Raw genomic sequence first — 12,053 nt, 5'->3', positions numbered from 1 at the left:
TGCTCCACCCTTTCCAGAGCTGTGCCAGATATGGCGATATCAAAATCTGGGGGGGGGAGAGTTCCAGAAGCAGGCTGAGTAAGCACTTCGGTCTTCTGAATGTTGACAGTCAGGCCAAAACGTTCATAAGCTCTGTTGAAGCAGATGACAGATTGTTGCTCTTCTGGTGTGTGGACTGGAGAAGCATTGTCATCAACATGTTGCAATTCTGTGACCCGGGTGGAACAGGTAAATCTTTTGGAGCTAAGTCTGGCCTGATTGAAAAGCCCCCACCATATCGATATTAATTTCCACACCTGTGTTGTTTGCAGGAGTTGTCTCAAAGCATAGCAGCCAGGTACAGGGCAAAAAGTATAGGTGCAAATACACATCCTTGCTTGAGTCCATTTGTGATTGGACATTCTTCTCAGATATCATTCTGATACAGTACCTGACCTACCACCACGGAGAGCTTGCCAGACCAACAAAATGATCATGGCATGTAAAGCACCTCAAAACCATGCACATAGTGTTTCAAGGAACCATATCAATGGCCTTTTCAAGGTCATAGAACACTAAAAACAGAGGTGTCATTTGTTCTCTGCACTTCTCCTGGAGTTGTCTAATGCAAAAGATCATGTCAATTGAACCACGAGAAGCACGAAACCCACACTAAGATTCAGACACAACCTGAAGTCGATTCAGCAAGATTCTAGCAAATATTTTTCCGGCTATGCAGAGCAGGGATATACCACGGTAGTTTCCACAGATACTGTAATACTGAGATTACTGGAAAGAGACCTGTTGGAAGACCTAGGAGGAGATGGCTGGACCAAGTGAAGGAAGATATCACATCCAAAGGAATCAACTGGGGTCAAGTCTTGAAGGAACAGTGGTACATGAATAGACTAAAACGGAGAGTTCTCGCAAACCACACCCGGGAAACTGGAGTGGAAACTTGATGATAATGATGATGACTGTGATCACCTTTCTTGAAGATTCTAACTATTCTGGAGTTTTTCATGGCAGCAGGAACATATTTGGTTTACCAGATTAGAAGAATCAGATAGAAAAGCCTGGTTTTTAGAGGTGAGCCTCCACTTTCAATGAGTTCACAAGGAATGTTGTCTGATCCTGGAGCTTTCAGTGTTTTCATTCTGCTGAAAGCTTTGATAAACTCTTAGAAGGTTGGAAGAGTGACCATCCCGGGTTGGGGATTATGTTCGGGAACATGTTGCAGAAAATCCTCAGCAGCAGCAGAATACGGTTCAAGAGTGAGCAGAAGTGCTCTTTCCATCGTTTCAAGATGTCCTGGCTGTCTGTAAGAATGGTGGTATTATCAACAGCTTTCAGAGTTCCTGATGATGAGAGGACAGAACCATACAGCTCTTTCAATCCTGCATAAAAGTTGCACAAGTCCCCGATATCTGAGAATTTCTGAAGTTCCTTGACTTTTTGCTGCCATCAGTTGTTCTTTATTTCCCTGATTTCAGACTTATACTTCTGTTTTAGTTCTTGAAAACGCATTTTCTTCTCTCTGGAGGATGGATCTTGAGAAACGAATAGATAAGCTTGTTTAGCCTTGATGAGGTTCAAGATTTCTTCATTGTTATTGTCAAACTTGTAAATAGCCACTAATTAGGGAACTGTTGTCATCCATTCTCAAGCATAACTTTTGTTACAAATAAAACACAGTCTCATTTACTGATCTAAAATTCAAGATGGTGACTGATCAAATGTTATTGAACTACTAACCAGAATTTTAGCACATAATATGATTGAAATTTATAGCAAAACGTTCACTTCTGCGAAAGTTGACATTTTCTTGAAAGTTGCCGCTTTCTTAAAAGTTGCCATTCTAAATTAATTTGAAAGTCAATGGACTTATAACCAGTAATTCAAAACCATACACTAGCTTCAACAGATTAATACTGAAGACAAAGCTAGCTACTTCAATTTCTTACATAATTCTTGAATTCCTTGGAATTAATGGTTTGCCTCCACATATTCTTATTCTAAAAATTGGAGCCATAGTTATGCTCCTTAAAAATTGGAACATTTCCAAACAGCTCCTAAATGGAACCAGATTAGGACCTAATTCTAAGAAGCACAGCACATATGAAAATTGTTTATATTTGATAACAATAATGGAAATAAAGCTGGACAGAGAGCTCTGATCCCTTGAATTAACTTACCAATATCTGATAAAACACCTCCATTTTTGTCAAGAGGCATCAATTTCCAATTCACTTGGCATTTTGTATCACAATCAATAAATCTCATGGGATGTGAATAACTATTTACCTCAGCCAGTTTTCAGTCATGGCCAGTTAAATGTTGCAATGTCAAGACAGCGAGATTTTAAAGTTGCAATAGTGCCGAAAGGTAATTGTACAAGGAATGCACCGATCAAGTGGCTACGTGGTTTTGGTCATGTAGTTATCAGCTTGCATTCAGGGGATAGTGGGCTCGAACCCCACTGTTGGCACCCTGAAGATGATTTTCTGTGGTCTCCCATTTTCACACCAGGGGCTGTACCTTAATTAAGGCCATGGTCGCTTCCTTCCCACTTCTAGCCATTTCCTATCCCATCATCACCATAAGACTTACATGTGTCGGTGTGAGGCAAAGAAAAAAAAAAAAAGGGAAAAAAAAAAAGAAGTAGAAGGAATGTCGTATATAAGGAAATCCTGCAATAAATATTTACCCCTATTGGCCGTCATGTCTTGATGGGTTTCAGCTAGTATTTTATTTAGTATTCTATCTCTTCATAAATTCTTTCTGATTTCATCATCTGCTGAACTGAAATGAAAATGAAATGGCATATGGTTTTTAGTGCCGGGAAATCCCAGGACGGGTTTGGCTCGCCAGGTGCAGGTCTCTTGATTTGACCCCTGTAGGCGACCTGCGCGTCGTAATGAGGATGAAATGATGATGAAGACAACACATACACCCAGCTCCCATGCCAGGGAAATTAACCAATGATGATTAAAATTCCCGACCCTGCTGGGAATCGAACCCGGGACCCCTGTGACCAAAGGCCAGCATGCTAACCATTTAGCCATGGAGCTGGACATCTGCTGAACTAATAGGCATGTACTATTGTGGTGGGGAGGTTTTCTACATATAAGTGTAAATTTCCCTAATTTTTCCAGACTTTACCCTACAATTTTTACAATTTTCAAAAGCAAAAAGCAAGCATGTATTTTTACAAAACGATTGGTATCATAATCAGAGACATATATTTTCTACTGTTTCAGAATGTAGTTACCACCTATTTTAATTACAGGTGGAACTTCTGCCGTATACAATGGCAGGTCAGTGTGGATAGGAGCATCAGAAAGTAAGGGTAAGTGCAAACATTAAAACACAAAAGGACAAGGTCAAATGTCACTTTTATCATTTCCAGGTATTTGCCTTTGGGAATGGCGACCCCATCATAACAATAGCCTAAAAGTCAGTGATGATGATGATGATTATGATGACTTCTAAGGTCTCAGGGAGTTTGTTTCTCCTTTTCCATTTTATTAGAGGGACAGGAATCATATTCATTGAGGGACCTCTTCTTGAGAGATCTTCAATCTCAGTGTATAAGAAGCATGCCAGATAAACTCTAGAAAAGGAGAAATCTAAATGAGGGGGAGGGGGAAATGAAGTTTTACCAGGTTTTCCTCTACCTTTATACCTGGCTTGCATGTGTATTTGTTCTATTTTTCCTCTATCGACACTTTTTTTTTACTTTTTTTTTTTTTTTTTTTTTTTGCAAGTGGTTTAATATCGCACTAACACATTGAAGGATGGGAAGGTATTGGCTGGGCCCTTCATTAATTTTGCCTAGTTTCTCCATACTGACCTGTCATATTTATCCTTTAAACAAGAGAGTCTTTACTTAATGCGCATCAGAAAGGACATATTCCCTGTTGAATTCTACAATATCACAAATTCCAACAGTTTACGAGACAGACAACCCTTGGGAAATTAGATGACAATTTCTGTGATAGGAAATAGGGCAATACCAATCATTATCAATACTAGTACTTAGTTATGAAATTGATAATGGTCTATAAATGTGATATATATGAAAAGATAGACATAAAGCATCATCCACCCATGACTGTCACTCCCATTTATTTGCTACTACACAGAACTCAGACGTATGTGGAAACCAAAGAAGGACTATTTGGGCCAAATCTCACTAAACACACGATGATTTCACTGTGTTATTTCCTTTTCTCTCATTGAAAGTTGCTGTAACAAGTTACTGCAAACTTATGAATAAATGATGGTGTCAGCCATCCAAACTGAAGATGTTTATCAGGAAGTACATATCTGAAGTACTATAATTATACCAGTCTTAAGAAAAACATTAAAAAATGTATGGAAAAAACTTTTACATTCAAGTTATACCAATAAGCCTGCTCAAACAATAAAAATATATAATTTAATGTGGCTACTTAAGCCACAAATAAACACAATTACATTTGAAGTACAAAATATACCTATTTAGGAATACTTTGTTTTGGTATAGTGGCTGTGAAAACATTGGGCTATGCACATTCCAACCTTGCACTTCTTGAACCACTAATCATCCCTTTTGCGGTACAGGTGAATCATCAGCCTGCGGCCTGCGTCTCTTCGTCTAAATGAAAAAATAATCCCAAAATTCTGGAGAGGTGAATTATTTCTATAGTTTGTATTTGGGATAAAATAATGCAACTAAAAACTTCCATTCAAAAGTAACGTAGCAAATAAAAATTATGCCCGAACTATCACTTGATAGGTTATCAGGTTCGTAAGCAGTGTCTTCATCACTGTTATCTATTTATGAGCCTGCTTCTCCGACAAAATATCCAGGATATCACTATCATTGAGTCGGCATGAGGACATGTTTGCACAGTAACACAGATGACAGCATGGCAGACTTGGAGCGCTCAGCACCCAGTACATCGAGTGTTTCAATAGAGGTCACGGCAAGGAGAAACTACCCTTTTTATCGTTCCAGCTTGAATTTCCCGATAACTGTTGCATTCTAGTGGACACTAGCTAAACTACTTCCTCCAAGCAAGAGATGGGAACTGTATGGGATACCTGCAGCTGCCTATAAACATGCATGAAAATCATGCCCTCACGGTATATGGGCATCGTCCACAACCAGGAAAGCAGTGCACCCGTCTCTCGTAAGGGCATAGTGTTGAAAGTGCTAAATATACTGCACGGAAAAACATACAGGTGCTGGTGGTGGTGGTTACTGTTGTAAGAGGAAGTACAACAGGGCAACTATCCTCTATTAATACTAATCAGAAGGAAAATGGAAAAGATCTGACACTTTGAAGAATGAAGGTATTGGCAAAAGAAAGGGGCATACAAATGAAAGTCTCCCTAGGCCTCACAAACCTAATATTGTTGGGGTCAGAAAAGAACAAGAGTGGACAAAGGGAGTTTGGACAAGAAAGATGAAAGTGAGGAACCTCGTACAAGCTAGTAGAAATAATGTCAGACTCAGCTACGGCAACCATGGCTCCCAACCAATGTTCTCAAGTTCAGACTTTCTTGCCCCCCTTTTATTTGCCTCTTACGACAGACAGGGGATACCATGGATGCATTCTATTGCTCCAATCCACAGGGGTAACAAAACATATAACTGCCTACCTTAAGTAGGTCTGCTGCCAACTTCAGCACACTGTTCGCCACCATAAGTTCTTCCTTCTTATTAGGCTTCTGCTCAATTTGAAGATACAAATTGATCTGAAAAAAAAAAAAAAAACTTGGTTAAGACAGCATACCAGCAAAATTTCAGAGCACGCGATAAAAATAATTATATCAGGTAGCCAAGTTCATTTTTGAAGAAGTGAGCCTATTTTAATTTAACTTTTTCCACTCATACTTTAATGAAATTTGTGTATACAGAATAGATTGTTCACAGGTAACTCTGGCATCTCTATAGACCTAGAGTACCTGAAGGGGAGATAGAAGTATTTAAGGTGCAACAATCGCACAGATATCAATACACAGCAAACAGAATACAGTAAGTATTATTAAAGACATTTTGCTAATATCAACATATGAGTTGAGTTTCATAATTCTACTGTAGTATACTCTTCGTGTTTTATAACAATGATGATTCTTTTTAAGCAATTATCATCACTGTCGTATACATCTGTTCGTGCTTCCAATAGCTTCTTGAAGTTTTACATTTTTTTTCACTACCTATGTTAACTGCTCTAAACTTTTCTTCCCTTCACAGTTTTAATTAAATTACATTATCCTTAATCAAAATTCAAAGTTTGTACTTGCATTTGAGGATTTGTTTTTCCTTCATTTTTGTAAGCTGTGGTGGGATAGAGAACTGGAACTGGATATTGTGTGTTGCAAGAAGTAAAAGTTTTTTTTAAATTTAACATATCTGAAGGATTTTATTTTGTTTGTAATATTTTGAGAAATGAAGAAAAAAGAACTCTGGACTTTGCTGGAATATTTGTTTATGTAGCTGAAATATGTGTGTAATAATTTTTCAAAACATTGCGAGATGAAAGAAGTATTTTGATTCTGAAATGATGTAACTAGTAAAATGTAAATTAAGAAAACCTCAAGATTGGATTGTTAACATTGCAAGAGTGATAAAGTGATTTGTATATCATGATGTAATTTGGTAACATTTAAAAACTGTAAGGGTGCTTTAATTTGGAACAGCCTATACCGCACGTGCGGTTAGGGATGTTGAAATAAGTGATGTAATTTATCTAGCGTCTGTTGCCCGGAAATCACCATATATGGTCATGCGAATGTATTGGTAAACGAGAATCCAGTGGAAATTGTTATTGGTTGATTGTAATCGGGCCATATCCGGTCTTCTTGCCGGCTTTGGAAAAATAATGCATATGCTCGGCGTCATTTTCCATCGGACCGCCCTAGCGAGCGTTCGCGCTCGAGGGCTACCCTCGGGAACTCCTGCCTTTCCGAAGTAAGTGTTATTTCAGTGCTATTTTCATGTTATTTTCTATGCTTTCTGATTTCGTTTAATTTAATTTAATTCCATTGCGTTTCGGTATTTTCTTGGCTAATGTGATTTTCAAAGTTTTAATATTCAACGTGTCTTGAGTTTGCCCTAGATTCTCGCTTTCGTAATTTAAAGTCTTTCCCCTGTCTTTTAATCAACTATCCTTTCATTTGTGTTTTGGTTTCGTAATCATTCCTTAAGTCAAATGTGTAAAGTATCTGCCGCTCTGTTATGTAATTTAGTCTCTTGTAATTTTGGTTATTTGTTATTTTTAATAGAATTGAGCTAGAGGGTGTTTCATGTAAGTCTTTCCTCCCCCATAACGTCATACATTCCCATGGACCTCATTAGGGCTTCCAGCACGTTCCACTATCCCTTCTTAGTTGTCATTTTAGGCCTGTAAGTGTTTTCTATATTTGCTTTAATTTTGCGTATTTAAAAGATACTCGTCACGCTTCTATGTTTTGATGTCAATACACCACCACTGCGTTATTTACTACTATTTCCTTAGTCAAATTATTAAGTATTATATTATTTACTACTGGTATTATTATTATTATTATTATTATTATTACTTCATGTTTATTATTATTATTATTATTATTATTATTATTATTATTATTATTATTATTATTATTATTATTATTATTATTATTATTATTATTATTATTATGGTAACCGTAATTGTATTGTCCTCCACGGTACCAATTTTAATCATCCATTTAAAGTTGCTTTAGACACTACATTCTTGTTCATCGCTCACACTTTACTACCTCGCCAGCCTGCTTGGCAAGCTTGTCTTGCACATGATATAACTACGTAATTGTCTCATTGGTTATTTCTTGTCAAAATAATGTTATTTGCTTTATATCCCTCTATCTACTTTTACAGTTTTCGAAGACGCTGAGGTGCTGTAATTGTGTCCCACATGAGTCTTTCACATGCCAGTAAATCTACCGACACGAGGTAACTTATTTGAGCACCTTCAAATACCACTGGTTTGAGCTAGGATCAAACCTGCCAAATTGGGGTCAGGAGGCCAGCGATTCAACCATCTGAGCCACTCAGCCCAGCCATGTCTTACCACATTACACTGTTTGGTCAATGGCAACTTCATTTACTATTGGTTCCTGATGACGTAATGTCATCAAAATCTGGGCCCTGTATATTGGACAGGTGTGCACAGAGTTTTAGCATTAATGTTTTTACAGTTGTTCATAATATTTATCAATTCTTAATAAATAATAATAACAACAACAACAACAGCACTAGCAGCAACAACGTTTGATTTAAGAGAATCAGATTTTTTCAAGAATAATATATAATTATGTAATTCTGTTTTTAATTAAATTATATATTTTCTGCATATAATCTGTTATTAAATGTTTTCTTTATCAGGTATTTTCTAATTTGATTAATTGTGCATTAGTTTCGACATGTTTTTGAGAGCATTTTAGTAAGTTTTTGAGGTACAAACAAAAATTCACACCTCCAGTTTTCTTTATTTATAAGGTGCTGCTGCCAAAAGGGCAGTAAAAGCAAAACTCTTCCTCAGTGTAGAAAATGTAATATATACTTGTGTTTGAACGAAGATTTAATTGTTTTAAATTATTCCCCACTGTAAAATAGAACATTTGATCATGTACATATGTATATTCACATGCATTGAGGTAATTTTTTTTTGTAAGTATTGAATTAAGTCCTGACATGCACAATTGTGCGGATGCTTTTTCTCAGATGTTAATTTTTATTTTGTAGAATAAACTAAAAATATATGTATTTAAGAGCATTTTAGTCAGTTTTTGACGTACAAAAATTCACACCTGCAGTTTTCTTTCAGGTCTGAAAGGGGTATCTGGATTAGGGGTATATAAACATACCTATTGCATCATGAATTTTCGCTATTACCGCTTACTAGGAAAACGATCACATTTTCCCTAGCCCTGAAAATGGTATTTGCCATCCCTTGTGAAAGAAATGTGATTTACAGCTTGGGTAAGAGCCGTCACCACAGTTGCATAATTACGGAAAAAGTGAGCCTATTTGCACTTGTATTACATTCAGAAGTTAGATTATTTTTTTTAGTGTTGAGTGGCACAGTGGTACGGTAGCCTATATCTGGATTAGCAATATAATTGTGTAAAATTGACTAGCGTGGTGCATATTTGTTTTGTGATAGCCTAGGTATGGATACCGGAAAGGTGAAATTACTTTCTAATGAAGACAAAATTAAAATCTTTTAGAAAGTGGACTGGCATCCTCTTTAAACGCGCAGACAAGACCAACTACAATATCATCATCATCATCATCATCATCATCATCATCATCGACTTGCCCTTCCAGCGAGCCGGGTAGGGTGTTTGAAAACGAGAGTCTTCCAAAGTTGCCTATTGAAAACAATTTTGTTGTCCATGACAGATTCCCAATTCCATCCTCTTCTCTCCACGTCTTCCCTCAATTGGTCCATCCATCTTCTTCGCGGTCTTCCAGCTGGTCTTCTACCTGTTATTCTCTTTTCCAAATAAGCACATGGTAACCTTGTGCTATTCATTCATTTAACATGCCCAAACCATTTAAGTCTAGATGACCTAAGTCTTTCCTCCATCGATGCATTTAGACCTACGTTAGATCGGATCTCATCATTTTTCACATGATCAAGTCATGTCTTTTGGAGGGCAGTTCTAAGAAATTTCATTTCAGAGGCTTGAATCCTACTATAATCCTTTGATGTTAGTGTGCAGGTTTCCAGAGAACATGTAAGAATGGGAATGAAATATGACTTGTACAGGATCATTTTTGTTCTTTGTGGGACCTTCTCATCCCATAGTAGGTGTCTAACGATACTGTAAAAGTTAGAGCCTTTGGTTACTCTGTTTGTTATTTCTATCTCAGCTCTATTATTTATTACTGGCCATTCTTCTTCTTCTTCTTCTTCTTCTTCTTCTTCTTCTTCTTCTTCTTCTTCTTCTTCTTCTTCTTCTTCTTCTTCTTCTTCTTCTTCACAGTACCATATCAAGTCCCCCTGACGTTGGCGATCACTGTGGCGAATGCAGTACGATCTCTTGCTAGGTGGAAAAGTCTTAACACTGTGAATTCCAGTCCATTCTTTGATGTTTCCAAGCCATGATGTTCGCCTCCTCCCGACACCTCTTCGACCCTGTATTTTCCCTTGTACAATCCGCTGTAAGATGAGGTAATGGTCATTTCTAAGGATGTGGCCAAGGTAAGAGATCTTCCGGTATTTATTGTTTGAACGAGTGTTTTAATGTTTGAATGAGTTCCCGACTTGCTCTTGCCCTTCTGAGTACTTCTTGATTCGTTAGTTGTGCAACCCACAAAATCCTGAGCATCCTACAGTGGATTCACATTTCAAAGGCTTCCAAGCATTTCACTGATATGTTCTTGAGAGTCCATGTTTCCACAGCATATAGCAAGGCTGACGATATATAGCACTGACCATCCTCTGCCTAAGTAGTCATTGCAAGAGAAAGATTTCATTTTGGTAAATATTCTTCGTACTATTGCTATCCTCAGTTTCACTTCTTTCTCAATATCAAATTGTTCAGTGACAATGGCACTCAGATTTTTAAAAGTGGTTACTCTCTCAATCTGTTGGTTGTTTAGTAGTAAGATTGCCTCAGCATTGGCACGACTGCTGAAAATCATGAACTTAGTCTTGTTTACATTTAAGTCCCATGTCCTCACTTACTGCACTAATATTATTGAGCAAGAGTTGGGGACATTCAAAATTGTCACACAAGATGACTGTATCATCCGCATATCTTATGTTGTTAATTATGCCACAATTTACTTTTATTCCATATTGGTGATATTCTAAAGCTGTTTTGAAAAAATTATCCGAGTAAAGGTTGAATAACAATAGAGATAAAACACAACATTATCTAACTCCTCTTTGGATAGCTATCTCGTTTGTAGTTTGATTTCCGATTCAGACAACAGCCTTTTGTCTCCAGTAAAGATTTTCAATAATGCAGATATCTTTGCTGTCAACTTCTATATCCATTAGGATTTCTACAAGTTTTTGATATTGTAATCTGTCAAATGCCTTTTAAAAATCAATGACACAAGCGAACACTTCTTGCTGTTGATCTAGACTGTTCTGAATTAGAATATTTAAGCACAAACAATGCTTCACTAGGTACTAAAAGAATTTCTGAACCCAAACTGTGTTTCGTCAATGTCTTGTTCACACTTAGTCTTGATTCTGTTATGTATTACAGAAAGGAATACTTTAAGTGTGTGGCTCATGAGGCTTATTAGCCTATAATCATTACACTTACATGCCTTTTGCTACTTTGGCAATGTGATGAATGTAGATAACAGCCAGTCAGATGGGAAGTCTCCAGTATTATATATAGTATTGAACAACTTTATCAATAATTGGATATTGTGTTCATCAATCATTAAAGACAATGGTTTGGGATATAGTACCATATCTGAAGTAGTTATTTGATTATTGTTTGGTTGAAGGAGCTATACCAAATGAGTGGAGAGTTGCTATAGTAGCTCCTGTGTATAAAGGATAGGGCGATAGACATAAAGCTGAAAATTACAGGCCAGTAAGTTTGACATGTGTTGCATGTAAGCTTTGGGAAGGCATTCTTTCTGATTATATTAGACATGTTTGTGAAATTAATAACTGGTTCGATAGAAGGCAGTTCGGGTTTAGGAAAGGTTATTCCACTGAAGCTCAACTTGTAGGATTCCAGCAAGATATAGCAGATGGATTCGGGAGGTCAAATGGACTGTATCGCGATTGAACTGTCTAGAGCATTTGATAGGGTGGATCATAGGAGACTACTGGCAAAAATGAGTGCAATTGGACTAGACAGAAGAGTGACTGAATGGGTTGCTATATTTCTAGAAATTAGGTCTCAGAGAATTAGAGTAGGCGAAGCTTTATCTGACCCTGTAATAATTAAGAGGGGAATTCCTCAAAGCAGTATTATTGGACCTTTATATTTTCTTATATATATAAATGATATGAGTAAAGAACTGGAATAAGAGGTAAGGCTTTTTGCAGATGATGTTATTCTGTACAGAGAAATAAGTTACA

At 37.1% G+C, this 12,053-nt stretch overlaps 1 protein-coding gene across 2 annotated transcripts in view; it reads right to left on the bottom strand.

The window, feature by feature from the left end:
- phtf (putative homeodomain transcription factor) overlaps positions 1-12,053 on the bottom strand; it is a 203,857-nt gene that overhangs the window by 40,583 nt on the left and 151,221 nt on the right. For both annotated transcript variants that reach the window (XM_067138331.2, XM_067138332.2), the window contains exon 15: positions 5,629-5,724. In XM_067138331.2, the coding sequence (XP_066994432.1) occupies positions 5,629-5,724 (96 nt within the window). The remainder of the gene's footprint in view (positions 1-5,628; positions 5,725-12,053) is intronic.

The sequence above is a fragment of the Anabrus simplex genome, chromosome 1 (assembly GCF_040414725.1).
Source record: "Anabrus simplex isolate iqAnaSimp1 chromosome 1, ASM4041472v1, whole genome shotgun sequence".
Classification (NCBI taxonomy): domain Eukaryota; kingdom Metazoa; phylum Arthropoda; class Insecta; order Orthoptera; family Tettigoniidae; genus Anabrus; species Anabrus simplex.
Note: the sequence above shows the minus strand (reverse complement) of the source record. Positions and strands in the feature narration are given on the sequence as shown.